The sequence below is a fragment of the Pelophylax lessonae genome, assembly GCF_965119305.1.
Source record: "Pelophylax lessonae genome assembly, chromosome: 10".
In the NCBI taxonomy this organism is placed as follows: domain Eukaryota; kingdom Metazoa; phylum Chordata; class Amphibia; order Anura; family Ranidae; genus Pelophylax; species Pelophylax lessonae.
In genome coordinates this window covers 208592281-208607671 of record NC_138777.1, presented here as the reverse complement: position 1 = coordinate 208607671, position 15391 = coordinate 208592281, and the positions used below count along the sequence as shown (strand labels likewise).

At 44.5% G+C, this 15391-nt stretch overlaps 1 protein-coding gene across 2 annotated transcripts in view; it reads left to right on the top strand.

The window, feature by feature from the left end:
• The window catches only part of BANP (BTG3 associated nuclear protein), a 645526-nt gene that overhangs the window by 460505 nt on the left and 169630 nt on the right, over positions 1 to 15391 (top strand). For both annotated transcript variants that reach the window (XM_082269667.1, XM_082269666.1), the window contains one exon: positions 8727 to 8771. In XM_082269667.1, the coding sequence (XP_082125793.1) occupies positions 8727 to 8771 (45 nt within the window). The remainder of the gene's footprint in view (positions 1 to 8726; positions 8772 to 15391) is intronic.

The following is a 15391-nucleotide window of genomic DNA, read 5'->3' as shown; positions in this document are numbered from 1 at the left end:
TCAAAGGGTTAAATGTGTTCCTAGCTGGTGTTTTACTAAACTGTTGGATGTGCTTTTACTATAGAAAGGCATAGATCTGTGTCCCTGCTGTGCAGGAACAGAGGATTAATGCCTTCCCTGCTGACAGAACATCAGAACGACTACCGTTCTGCCTGTGTAACGAACAATTGGCGGTTGCCGTTGGACATCAGGTCCGCGGTACCCGCTAAGGGGGCTGCGAGCGGCGCACCTGCGCGCCCCTAACTCGGGAGTGCTTGTACTTAGTCCAGCGCAGGAGAGGCACCTTGCCAGCCCATATGTACACCCCTCACATTTTTGTAAATATTTTATTATATCTTTTCATGTGATAACACTGAAGAAATGACACTTTGCTACAATGTAAAGTAGTGAGTGTACAGCTTGTATAACAGTGTAAATTTGCTGTCCTCTCAAAATAACTCAACACACAGCCATTAATATATAATAATGTCTCAAAGAGTTTCCATGGGGTGGATGCGAAGAAAAAAACCCAGATCCAATGGTGGAAGACGCCAATCCACCCCACGGTAAATGGGCCACCGCATCCGCAACGCGGAAGGTCAAAGAAACAGGTAGGAGGGGCTGGCGGGACACAGCCATTAATGTCTAATCCGCTGGCAACAAAAGGGAGTACACACCTAAATGAAAATGTTCAAATTAGGCCCAATTAGCCATTTTCCCTCCCCTGTGTCATGTGACTCGTTAGTGTTACAAGGTCTCAGGTGTGAATGGGGGAGCAGGTGTGTTAAATTTGGTGTTATCGCTCTCACTCTCTCATACTGGTCACTGGAAGTTCAACATTGCACCTTATGGCAAAGAACTCTCTGAGGATCTGAAAAAAGAATTGTTGCTCTATATAAAGATGGCCTAGGCCAAAAGAAGATTGCCAAGACCCCGAAACTGAGCTGCAGCACAGGACAGGTTCCACTCAGAACAGGCCTCGCCATAGTCGACCAAGGGGGTTGAGTGCACGGGCTCAGCGTCATATCCGGAGGTTGTCTTTGGGAAATAGACGTATCAGTGCTGCCAGCATTGCTGCAGAGATTGAAGGGGTGGGGGGTCAGCCTATCAGTGCTTAGACCATATGCTGCACACTGCATCAAATTGGTCTGCATGGCTGTCGTCCTAAAAGGAAGATGATGCACAAGAAATCCTGCAAAAAGTTTGCTGCAGACAAGCAGACTAAGGACATGGATTACTGGAACCATGTCCTGTGGTCTGATGAGACCAAGATAAACCTATTGGGTTCAGATGGTGTCAAGCGTGTGTGGTGGCAACCAGGTGAGGAGTACAAAGACAAGTGTGTCTTGCCTACAGTCAAGCATAGTGGTGGGAATGTCATGGTCTGGGGCTGCATGAGTGCTTCCGGCTCTGGGGAGCTAAAGTTCATTGAGGGAACCATGAATGCCAACATGTACTGTGACATACTGAAGCAGAGCATGATTTTCTCCATTCAGAGACTGGGCCGCAGGGCAGTATTCCAACATAAGGACCCCAAACACACCTCCAAGACGACCACTGCCTTGCTAAAGAAGCTGAGGGTAAAGGTGATGGACTGGCAAAGCATGTCTCCAGACCTAAACCCTATTGAGCATCTGTGGGGCATCCTCAAATGGAAGGTGGATGAGCGCAAGGTCTCTAACATTCCACCAGAGTGGAAGAGGACTCCAGTGGCAACCTGTGAAGCTCTGATGAACTCCATGCTCAAGAGGGTTAAGGCAGTGCTGAAAAATAATGGTGGCCACACAAAATATTGACACTTTGGGCCCAATTTGGACATTTGCACTTAGGGGTGTACTCACTTTTCTTGCCAGCGGTTTAGACATTAATGGCTGTGTGTTGAGTTATTTTGAGGGGACAGCAAAACTGCACACTGTGTCACATGAAAAGATATAATAAAATATTTTCAAAAATGTGAGGGGTGTACTCACTTTTGTGAGATACTGTAGTAACGAACAATTGGCGGTTGCCGTTGGACATCAGGTCCGCGGTATCAGGTCGACCCAAAAATTGAACTTCTGCTTTAAGGCCTCCTGACATACCACATTTGGCATGTAGATTTTTTGGGGGGAAGCAGTACCTAGATTTGATAGGTACCAGCTCCCACTTCCGCTCGGGCTGCATAGGCAACTCAAGCAGAAGTTCTCCTCCCCCCCTCCCTCCCTGCAATCTTCTGGGACACGTCACAGGTTCTAGAAGGTTGCCCGTCCACTTAGGATGTGCAGCGCGGCTCCCGCAGTGTGCACCCGGCTGTGAAGCTGCAAGCTCCCTGGCGCCGCTGGGAGAAGAGGGAGAGAACTGAGGCTCCCGCTGGCTGCATCCCTAGACCGTGGGACAGGTGAGTGTGTGTTTAATAAAAGTCAGCAGCTACACTTTTTGTAGCGGCTGATTTTTAATAAACACAAAAACGGGTGGAACTGCGCTTTGAACTGCCTACGCCATTCCTGGAATTAATTTTCTGGAATGCTGCGCACTATCTTTGTTGTGGTGCGCTGGATGCCCGTAATGTCATCAATTTTGTGTCCTTTTAAGGCATTTTTTAATTTTGGAAACAGCCAAAAATCGCATGGCGCTAAGTCGGGAGAATAAGGAAGTTGGTCAAAAGGGATTTCTGAGCCAGGAACTCATGAACACTTAAAGTGATTGTAAAGTCTCGTTTTTTTTATATTTTTTATTTAAATAACAAACATATTCTAGTTACCTGCTCTGTTCAGTTGGTTTTGCACAGAGCAGCACAGATCCTCCTCTTCTTGGGTCCCTCATTCCTGCTCCTGGCCCCTCCCTCATATCGAGCGCCCCCACAGCAAGCAGCTTACTATAGGGGCACCTGAGTCGATCTGCAGCTCCGTGTGTCCATTCAGACACAGAGCTGCCGTTCGGCCACACCCCCTCTCTCTCCTGATTGGCTCACTGACTTTGATTGACAGCCGCTGGAGCCAATGGAACCGCGGCCGTATCTCAGCCAATCAGGGCGTAGAGTCTCAGGGCGGCCGAGGGACTCGAGAACAGAGAGGGGGCACAGGCAGGTATTAGAGGTGCTGGGGAGGTTGCTACACACAGAAGGCTTTTTATCTTAATGCATTAAATGCATTAAGATAACAAAAATCTTCTTGACTTTACAATTCCTTTAGCCACTTGCCGACCACCCGCCACATCCACGGGACCGGCGGCACCGATGATCACTCCCCGCTGAGAGAGAACACCGGTCAGCTGTTGTAAACACCACTTACTGTTGTTCTCTCTTAAATGAACACAGAGCGCCTGTGATCCTTCTCTGTAAGAACACAGGTCTCTCCCTCCACAGTTAGAAAACTCTCCCCTAGGCTGTCAATTATTCCTTTGATCACCCCTAGAATAACCCCTTCCCTGCCAGTGTCAATATTACAGTAACAGTGCATATTTTTAGCACTGATTACTGTAGTAATGTCACTGCTCCCCCCAAAAGTATCAAAAATGTCAGGTAGGGGTCCGATCTGTCCGCCGCAGTCCCACTAAAAATCGCAGATCACCACTATTACTAGTAAAAGGACAAAAATAAATAAAAATGACATAAATCTTTTCCCTAGTTTGTAAACACGATAACTTTTGTGCAAACCAATCAAAATACGCTTATTGGGATTTTTTTTTTACCAAACATATGTAGCAGAATACAAATTGGCCTAAAAGGATGAAACAAAATTGATTTCTTTTTTTGGGGGGAATGTTATATAGCAGAAAGTGAAAAATATTGTTTTTTTTTTTAGAATTGTTACTATTTTTTTTTTTGTAACGCAGAAAAGGAAAAATTGCACTTGTGATCAAATACCATCAAAAGAAGGCTCTATTTGTGGGGGGAAAAAGGACATCAATTTTATTTGGGTACAGAGTCGCACGACAGCGCAATCGTCCATTAAAGTAACGCCGCGCCGAATTGTAAAAAATGGCCTGGTCACATGGGGGCAAATCCTTCCGGTCCAGAACTGGTTAACGCATTATGTTCAAGAGCCCTGTCATGGTCATTGGGTATTCCAGGAATTAAATTGTCACATCTCATACATAGCATCAGGTTTTGTTCTGTATATGGCCTGAGAGTAGTGGGGGTCTTGTAGACTGGCAGCACTTGCGTCTGAACGGCCAGGAATCACTCTACTAATCCTTGCATGTGAAGGTGCAGAGTTGATAGATGTAGAATAAAGCCTGCATGGCGGGAGGTTACTTTTGAAGCAAAGTTTAATTGCCTAACCCTGATAAATTTATTGTGCCAAGAGTTGGGCTTTAAGCCAGTTATTTATTAAATGTACTTCTTGAAATACAAATAAAAACCTGCTTTTATCTTGAGCTTTTCAAACCCTTCATATCACCAAGCTATTTTAGGTAGTTTGGAGGTATTGTTGGGTTGTTTTTTAAAAACATCTGGCAATGATAATGTACTGCAGTGGAATTAAATACTCACTAAGGGGGCATTTATAAAACCTGTGCTGTGTATTATGCATTCTTCGTTATTTCACGGTTTCTGCTTTTTTATATAAATATTACATATTTCTTTAGTAAAGCACATAAATTGCTGAGTTTTCAGCCCGCACTGGTTTTTTATGAGCTAACCCAATAAATGCCACCATTTTTTTTTTTCTGGCTTTGATTGGCATGCGGTTGGCTCCTGGCCTTCCATTGTGATCACAGCTACATACCAAGAACACTGCCGCAACCATCAGAACGTATTTGTGTTCCTGACACTGGGTGAAAACCGATGACATTACAGGAAAATCAAATATTTTAGCCCTTGTGGTTTTTAAAGACCTGTTTCATATCTCAGCCGAGATTGCAGTTTGCAAGTTTTTGTCAGTTATGAGTTTCCAGAAAAGCCATGGACTTGGATTTGTAGGATTTTTTCCTCAGTAAACTGGATTTTTACAATTGAATTTGCAATGTGAGGATAATATGGCTGAAGGTGTTACAGAGACAAGCATTTTCTTTAGTACCGGTGTGTGTATAGTTAGTTGGCAGTGAACTCCTGAGCCGCTCTGCAAATGTTTGTATGGCTCCTGTGAAATGAAGAGAGAATTATGGAGTGAGTGTACAAAGCAACAGGTTTATTACATTTCAATATTCGTTTGAGTTTTATCAATCTTCTAGAATGATTGAACTCCTATATTAAAGCTGAACTCCAACTCCAGATAGATAAAAAAAGCACATATTAATGCAGCTCTGTAATCATTGAAATTCTTTAAATGCAGGCTGTGTACGTGCCCAAATTCAACCTGGGATCAGCCTCCTGGAAGTATATACAGTAGAGATTAGAGGAAGATGCATATAGAGCCATTGGGTGTGCTGCAGTACAAGTAGAATGCTGATAGGAGGAGAGAGCTGAGCTTATCAGTCTGTTGTTTCTCCTGCACTGGCTAGTCACATTGCAGACAAGTGAGGTCACCTTTAAATTTAAGTTAAAGTGATAATAAGCGCCGGTTCACATACACGCGACGCTACTTCCCGGGGCGACCTCCGAGATCGCGGTGCGAGCAGCGCGCCGCGACCTCGGAGCGGCCGCCACGAACTTCATAACATTGAAGTCTATGGCGGTCGCCTCCTGGTCGCCCCAAAGAAGCTCCGGACCCTTTTTCTAAGTCGGAGCGACTTGTGTCGCTCCTATTAGAATGGGTCTGCAGCTTCCCTATGGGAGGCGTCCTGCGGCGACCTGTGAGGCAACCAGGTCGCCTCACAGGTCGCCTCAGTGTGAACCGGGGCTAAAGGCTAATTTTTTATTTTTATGTTGTTAAAATAAAAAATATGTTATACTTGCCTGCTCTGTGCAATGATATTGCACAGAAAAGTCCCTTACCTCCTCTTTGGCAGTCCCCTGCGGGTGCGTTGTCCACTTCTCCGTCCTCCGGGTGCCTCCTCAGCAAGCCAGGTGCACCTGTGCTCCCCAGTTGGGCTGCGTGCGTCCGTAGACACCCACAGTACTGGTAAGCCACTCCCCCTGCATCCTCACAAAAGTTTAACAGCAACCTATGGCTCCTGCTGCCCTCAGTGTCTCCCGTGAGACCAGGAAGTGCGAGGAACGGTACTGCAGCCGAGAGAGACCACGCTGGAGCAGTAGCAAGAGTCAGGTCTTTTATAGATTGGGGTGGGTAGAACTAGTAGTGGGGCATTTTTTTTTTTTACCTCAATGCACAGAAATTGAATTTTCTACAGAGAAAATGTAGACTTTAGAACCACTTTAAACTGCAGCAGAGAATGATCAGGTTCCCTCGCTTGCCAGGGCTGTGTGGCAGAGCTGTATATATTTCAGGACTCATAGACAGAAATACAAATCTTTTGAAATGTTAAACAGCTCACATACAGTATATGTATTTTGTTTTGATTACTGCTTGGATCTTGAAGAAGGGGACATATCCCCGAAAGCTTGTCCTGAAAAATTGTATGTTCGTGATACTTTTTTTATTTGCACTGAGTACTGCTTGGATCTTGAAGAAGGGGACATACCCCGAAAGCTTGTCCTGAAAAATTGTATGTTAGTGCAAATGAAAAAAAGTATCACGGACAGTACTCAATTGTCTCTGTCGCAAGTGCACTAATACGGCTACAATGACCTCAAGTATTTTTTTTGTGTATGCCTGGAGATCAGTGTGAGCCATGGTAAAGGGGCAGTGCCATATGTCTCTCATTGCACCACACAGATTCCTTTTCTTTCTTTTCTATTAACTTTATTTGAAATGTGCAAAGTATAACTTCATTTATTTTACCGCACAGCAACTCAGTATATTGCATTGCTGTGTTGTGAAATGTGGTACCTACCTGTGCACTGTGGTAACATACAGCACGTCTGCATTTTATTGGAGCTCACTGCACTGCACTTCCGGGCTGTGTTGCTGTACAGATGAGGCACACATTACATATTAACCCTATGAGATCTGTACAAGGGGGTGCATGACATCTCCTGGGCTTATCTCTATTATTTACATCTGAGCAGATGTAAAATAATAGAGCAGTTTTATTGCACTCTGGGAAGACAGCTATTGATTTATTTCAGGGAGCCTGATGCTGATCCTTCAGGTCTCAGCATCTACAGCAATAGAGTTGGTGCAGCTGCTATGCCCTCCCCTCCCCATAGACTTCAATGTTAACTCTCAAAAGTTGAAGTCGTACCTGAATGTTATATGGTGCAACAGTCGTCGATCACTGGTCAAAGCCAGAGTCATATCCAAGTTGCACCCATCCAAAGTTGCACTCCAAAGTCGGCACAACTTTGGAATCACACAAGTGTAAATGGAGCCTTAAAGGGGTTGTAAAGTCAGAAGGTTTTTTTATCTTAATGCATTCTATGCTTTAAGATAAAAAGCCTTCTGTGTGCAGCAGCTTCCCTAACACTTACCTGAGGTCCCTTTCTGTCCAGCGATGTCCACGAATGTCTCAGCCTTCCCAGATTCTCCCTCCTGATTGGCTGAGACACAGCAGGAGCGCCATTGGCTGCTGCAGCTGTCAATCAGTCAGCTAGCCAATCAGGAGAGAGAGAGGGGGGCAGGGTCGGAGTGCCATGTCTGAATAGACACAGGGAGCTGTGACTCGACTTGGGTAACCCCATAGCAACCTGCTTGCTGTGGGGGCACTGAACAGAAGGGAGGGGCCAGGATCACAGAAGAGGGACCCAAGAAGAGGAGGATCTGGGTTGCTCTGTGCAAATCCCCTGCACGTGTTTGATATTTTTATAGGGAAAAAAAAAGATTTTACAATCACTTTAAAGATCAACTTCACTCCTTTGAGGGCACAAACTAATACTTGGAAATCTCACCATTGTGGTAGGGGCAGACACACAAACTACTGCAGGGAAATCTCACCATTGGGGGAGGAGCAGAGACATACTACTGTTGGAGAATTTCACCATTTGGGAAGGGGAAGAGACACAAAGTACTGAAGGGAAATCTCACCATTGTAGGAGGGGCAGAGACACAAACTACTGCAGGAAATCTCACCATTGTAGGAGGGGCAGTGATGCAAACTACTGCAGGAAACCTCACCATTGTGAGAAGGGCAGAGACACAAACTAATGCAGGAAATCTCACCATTTTGGCAGCAGGAAAGACATAAACTACTGCAGGGAAATCTCACTATTGTGGGAAGGGCAGAGACACAAATTACTGCAGGGAAATCTCACCATTGTGGGAGGAGCAGAGACACAAACTACTGTAGGGGCAGACACACAAACTCCTGCAGGAAATCTCACCATTGTGGGAGGGGCAGAGACACAAACTACTGTAGGGAAATATCACCATTGGGGGGGGGGGGGGGCAGAAACACAAACTACTTCAGCATAACAAAGCTCAATACCAACATTTTGGAGATATCAATAAGCTGAAAATTCAGAATGCCATTGACCTCTCAATGCAGTAATATCTCTTTAAGGAAGAGATGACATTAAAATGCATTCAGTCTATTGGTTAAAATCACATAATCTCCCCAGATGGTGAAGAAGATTTTACAAAATAGAGCACTTAGACGTAGAGGATTTACAAACCTTGTGAGTATTGGCTGTGGTTAGGCCTTTTAAACACAGGCATACACAAGGGCCTTCTTTATTGCCAGCAAATGGTAGATTTGTGAATGATTCTCTGGGTTAATAGACTTCCTAGTGTAAGCTAACAAAGTCGGCTCTGAAAAGAACTTTCTGAATAAATGTCACTGTGCAGCTTGTTAATTTCCCTATTAACAGCTCTTTTTGCATTGTTTTGTAGGGCAACCTGCAGATTCATCAAGTCCACGTGGGTCAGGACGGCCAGGTAACCTTTGTCATTATTAGCATCCGCTTGTCCTTGTGTTTGTTTCCTTTTGGTCCTGTGAAGACAGTCTGATCTCATCTCACAAAACTTCCAACCACAAACCAAACAAAAATACCTTGTATGATAAACAGAGCCATGCAGATTAAATGCTCTCTCATTTTGAGAATCAATTAACAAGAAAAGGATATCCATTCCATGAGAGCCAGACCCCCTTCCCCCCCAACTCATATTGAGTAAGGTAGTGAAATACATCATGCTCCGTCCTGTTGCAGATAGTCAGGAGAGGGATTGAGGTTTCACTTGATGAGGCAGAATTATTGTGCTATCACCAGCTCTTGTTCAATAGGTCATCTAATGATAAATGCCTGCTCTCCTGCAGTACTTTGTTCTTTCTTTGCATTTTTCTACACAAACAGCAAATGGCAATCTATACGCAAAGCAGAACTAAATTATTTTTTTCAAGGACACAATCCACCTTTCGCAAAAATGTAATAAATGTACTCCCGTCAAAGTGGGTGATAACCCCTACATATTATAAAAACAAGTGCAGCATTAGTTGTGCAAATAAAATTACATGACCTAAATATCAGCAATATACTGTAGACAACAAAAATCCAATTTCGATGAAAAGTGTCCTTAGAAAAAATGTGACAAAGGAAACCTCTACTGAAGACAGTGGCAACAAAGGAAAGAAGTCCCAGCAACCTTCTTCCTATGCCTATAGGTAAAGAACCCACCAACCAGTGTCCACCTCAATAGTCCCAAGTGGCCCTTACTGGTTAGATTTGACCACCTCTAAAAAATATGGTCAAACATCACTCAAATGGTTAAACTGCCATTTCTTCACAAGATCTCCACACATATTTTATTGTGGGCACTCCAACAATTCTTAGTGGCAATATCATACAGAAAGAGGAACTTGCGTAGTATAGTAAAGTTAAAACCGCATTGTTTATTAAAAGCAATGAAATGCATGCTCACGTGTATAGCAAGCCAGAAAAGTGATATCGCATAATAGACACCAGAAGTGTCTGAGTATAGGCCCGCTTCCGGTATCAGCATACGTGGTGACGTCACTTCCGTTGGCCCCACCCAATGCATTTTGACGTGGAAGATGTCATTAGGGGGAGTGGCCGGAGAAGGTGATACACAGTTTATCTGCAGCCCTCTCTCCTCTACATCCATTCATAGTCCATAATTTGCACAGGATTTTTGAGCTTCCAGTGGCAGGGGTTGGGGATCTGATTTCACACACTGCACAGCATAGAGCAGTGGTCCTCAACTCCGGTCCTCAGGGCCCACTAACAGGCCAGATTTTAAGTATTACCTTGGGGAGATGCAGACTAGAGTACTGCAATCACTGAGCAGCAAATGATATCACCTGGGATGTATTTCAGTTATCTTGCAAATCTGTTAGTGGGCCCTGTAGGCCAAGGTTGAGGACCACTGGCATAGAGCACCAAGCTTAATGTAATCTGAGACCTAAGTGAAGGGAAAGGATACACCCCTCTCTACACAGTCTCAAAGAAACACACACCCAGGTGAGGCTGTCAGTCGCCTAGGCCAAGGCCATCTTCAGGGATTCTGTGTTGTCAGCATAGACTGTCAGATGTGAATCATTCAGATAACAGTAAGGAAAGAGGAGACGGGAATCATACTAGGTTATTTGGATAGAGGCAAGTACAGGCTAGAGAAGGATTTGTTTTCTTTATTTTTCATTTCAGATGTTTACAACCACTTTATTAAAAGAAAAAAATGCATTTATTACATTTTTGCATTCAAGCCTGCAGAGCATTGCAACCTTAATCAGTGCATAGTAGGTGGAATGCATAGGCTTCTACACTGAGGTATGGATCTACTGTTAAGGGGCTGAAGGAAATAATCAATAGACTGCAACTTGTGCTCTATTGAGATCTGTTAATCCCTCCGCCGCAGTGGCAGATGTGACTTAGATCTGTGAATGGGTGATGTGCCGAATTCCAATGCAGATAAAAAGCTGAAGAAGAGGCAAAAATGCTGTTTTTATTGCCCTTGCATGTCCCCCTCAGATCTACAGCAACTTCACTTCCAAGTGCACTTGCTATCCACTTGTAGTGCACAGTGGATTTCTCTTTTGTAAATAAACCCCATTGTCACAAAGGTGGACTAAGCCTTAAAAGCTGAACTCCGCGATAGGCAAATATTCAATAAATACATTTGCCATGTGTATTCTTTTTGAGTCTTGGTGTGCTTTACTGTATTTTTTCTAAATCTGTGCAGTACTTTAGTTAGGGTCCTTTCACACGGTCAGCTTCCGATGAGGTCCGTTCTCTGCTCAGCGGGGGATCGATCCGCCGATCGCCACTGAGCAGGCGGATGACAGCACACAGAGCGGAGACGGAGCTGTCAGATCCCTGCTGTCCTCTATGGGGGAATCGGATGAGAATGGACTGCCTATACATTCTCATCCGATCCGCTGGACAGATGGAAAATAGGGTTTCCATCCGTCCGGATTTCACAGACAGGATCGAAAGCGGATAGCAGCAGGTGTCAGAGGAGATGTCTCCGCTGACATCCGCTGCCCCATAGGGATGCATGGAGCATCCGATCAGGTCCGCCTGAAAAACTGACAGGGGGATCTGATCAAATCACCCATGTGAAAGGACCCTTAGGACCGCTCTGTGCTGCTCTTTCTCCTTCTCCAGGCTAATTGGTCTTGTTTATGCTCCTCTTGTAGTTTTCTGCAGGCAGCCTGTGGGCACATCCCTCTGCACAGTCTATGTACAATGCAGTGATGATGTCACTGCTACTTTTACAAGGTAATATCTGTTTTGGTAAAGGCATTTGGTGCACACAAAGTGGAATTATATCATATGTGAATATTGAAGAACATATTTAAATGAAGATACTGTGCCCAGAGTTCAGCTTTACTGCAAACACTCTAAAATTGCAAGTTAAAATAGTGCATGCATGCATACTTGCAAACCAGTGTTCCCTTTCGTCGTATCCATATTTTAGGTTATCCATATGCCATCTTGCAGAGAGCCCATTACCTCCCCTCATTATTATTGTGAGGTGATGAAGGTGGTGGTGCTACCGACTATCGGAAGTGATGTAATCATTCCCTCAGAGGAGGTTCTGTATATAAATGACTTTCATTGCTTGCCAGAAAGGGGCGCATGTGTCCACAACCCAATCCTCCCTTTCTCTTGTCTTTTATCAGCTATGTGTTGCTTTTTTTTACTTAATGCAGCTGTCCATCAAATGAGCAAGGGAAAACACGGGGCTTGACTGGGAGTGATGTGCTTTTGCTCTTGCTCTTTGCTCTTGCAAACGTAGGATTATATTCTTATATTTGGTCTCATTCACATGTGCTTTGCTCTTTGAAGAGCAATCTGCATTTGGATTACTCTTAAGAGGGGATTTGACAGGCGGTGCGAGGCATTGTATTACTTCTTCAGTGACTGTTGTAAGCCCTTAAATGCCAGACTTCCGCACCACTTATATGTCCGAAAACGACAGGGGGTATAAGTCCTTCCATGGCATGTGTACACCCTTGGCCGCTGGCTCTTCAGCTAAAGGGGAAGTGGTAAAAATACAGCTCAACCTTCGTGTTTTACTGCCCCTCATCCAAATATGTGAACAAGCCTTGATAAGGAGGCGTGGAAAGCTCATAAACAATCCAATATCCAGCTAAGAAACTTATTCAGAAAGCCACAAGAAATAGACTTGCAAGCATGTACCTTAAGGAAGAGAATTCTTAGCTAGTTGCTGCATGCAGCCATTTTGTTTTGTGCTGGACATCTGAAAAATGATACTATTTTAAGTGGCCCTTTTTGTAGTGCATTTTAGGCAAGGCTGGCTGTGAATATTTCATATCTCAGCTTTCCCTAATCCGCTTGCAGCTGTATCCGACCATTTCTGCTTTAGGACGCAAAGCCAATTCTAACAGCATTCTCTCCAGGCAGAGGGTTTCATTGGATATCGTGTACTGGTTATGGTATATCTTAAATATGTCAACAGTTTATAAAGCCTTGTATTCTGGTTTTTATGTATTGGCTGGTATTCCCTGAACCATTCCAATATAACTGCACGGATTTCATGTTGGTGGTAACATTTCTCTGTAATGCTTATTTCTGTACTGCTATGACATTCGTATATTACTTTTCCATAATAGTCTTTAGAACAATTTATTCTCAATATGTGTGTGTATATGTAACTGTGTGTGTGCTTAATGTATGCATGTGCCTTTCCCTTTGTGTTAGGACATTGTCTATAGACCTCTGCATACAAACTGTTCTAAAACTTTTTCTAGCTAGTCCAATCCAACAGACACTATATTGTCAAAAGTTTTGGGACACCTGCCTTTAAACACACATGCACTTTAATAGCATCCCGGTCTTAGTCTGTAGGGTTCAATATTGATTTGGCCCACCCTTTGCAGCTATAAAAGCTTCAACTCTTCTGGGAAGGCTGTCCACAAGGTTTAGGAGTGTGTCTATGGGAATGTTTGACCATTCTTCCAGAAGCGTATTTGTGAGGTCAGTCACTGATGTTGGATGAGAAGGCTTGGCTCGCAGTCTCCACTATAATTCATGTCAAAGGTGTTCTATCGGGTTGAGTTCAGGACTCTGTGTAGGCCAGTCAAGTTCCTTCACTCCAAACTCACTGATGCAAGTCTTTATGGACCTTGCTTTGTGCACTGGTGTGCAGTCATGTTGGAACAGGAAGGGGCCATCCCCAAACTGTTCCCACAAAGTTGAGAGCATTAAATTGTCCAAAATGTCTTGGTATGCTGACACCTTATAAGTTCCCTTCACTGGAACTAAGGGGCCAAGCCCACACCATAATCCCTCCTCCACCAAATGATTTGGACCAGTGCACAAAACAAAGGTCCAAAAAGACATGGATGAGCGAGTATAGGGTTAAGGAACTTTAATGGCCTGTACAGAGTCCTGACCTCAATCAGATAGAACACCTTTTGGATGAATTAGAGCAAAGACTGCGAGCCAAGCCTTATCGTCCAACATCAGTGCCTGACCTCACAAACACACTTCTGGAAGAATGGTCAAACATTCCCATAGACACACTCCTAAACCTTGTGGAAAGCCTTCCCAGAAGAGTTGAAGCTGTTATAGCTGCAAAGGGTGGGCCAACTCAATATTAAACCCTACGGACTATGACTGGGATGCCATTAAAGTTCATGTGTGTGTAAAAGCCGGTGTCCCAATACTTTTGACAATATAGTGTATGTTTAATGTTCTGATCTCCCCCAAAACAGATATAGGATCAGATGGACGACAAGGCTCCATTTATACCCTTCTACATAGAATCCTGTTTTCTTTGTAGTGTAAGGATTATCCACTGCATGCTGTTCCCGGTTGTCTGATGTGAATCTGTTTCTGGGGTATAGAGGGGTATTGCTCACACACATGGGTTTTGTTAGCTCCCTCAGTGTTAGATTAAACTCTGGGAGACTTCTCAACACAATCAAATAAAACTGTTCTCAGTTACTCAGTTCACGGAACAATTAAACGTTTTCTTTGTTCCCAGTTAGTGCAGTTTCCAGTGTGTAGTGTAAAGACTTGATAAGTTCATATCGAGGACTGGCAGTTTTCTTCTCTGGCCCTCTGATGGTTTTTGGTGATGCACACTAAAACTTATTCATCAGAAATGGATTTGACCCAAAAGTTTATGGCTGAGCAGAAGGCTGCCTGTCTCTGTCTGAAGGGATTACTCTGATGACTAAATTCAGCTGTAAATTCTTTTCAGATGGGAAGTTGGTATTGAGCGCGAAGGCTTGGAATCTGGGTGTGCCAAGAACTGTGATTTTGCCCTAGGGACCTACAGGTGGCCCCCTGACATGTAGACACCTTTCAGTTTATTTATTGCTAAACTGCAGATTATTCCTTATTATGATACAGATGTTCCTTCTATCTCCACGCCATGCCACCACCCCAAGAACAGCCTTAAAATCTGCTTTAAAATTTGGTCTGTTTATTACCTCCTGAATATTTATTTTGATATTGTTTCTCATTTCAGCTGCTGTTCTTTGGTTTTTGTAGTAAAAACCTTAAGACCCCGTTCACACTCGGGCGACTTGTCAGGCGACCTGGTCGCCTGACAAGTCGCCGTGGGTCGCCTGCCATAGAGTAGCACAGGACCCGTTCTAATAGGAGCGACACAAGACGCTCCGACTTAGAAAAAGGGTCCTGAGCTTCTTTGGGGCGACCGGGAGCGACCTGCATTGACTTCAATGATATGAAGTCCGTGCCGGCCGCTCCGAGGTCGCGGTGCGAGCTGCGCACCGCGACTTCACAGGTCGCCCCCGCAAGTCGGGTCGCGCCTGTGTGAACCGGCGCTAAGAGTGAAGTTCGGGTTTATATAAAAATAAACATTTATACCCCCCGGTCCCCCCGTCGACTGCTGATCGCTCAGTTTCACCTCTACTCTGACTGTCAGCCCCTGCTCTCTGCTTTGCCTCTCCAGTACTCACTGGTGCTCTGGTCTGTGGAGGGGCAGGAGCAGCTGGTTCATTCTCCCAGTGGCTTGCTGAGAGGCTGAGCCAGCTGCCGGTCCAGACATCTTGGTGGATACTGACTATAAACCCGGGATTGATCCAGAGCCTGGATCGGCTGACA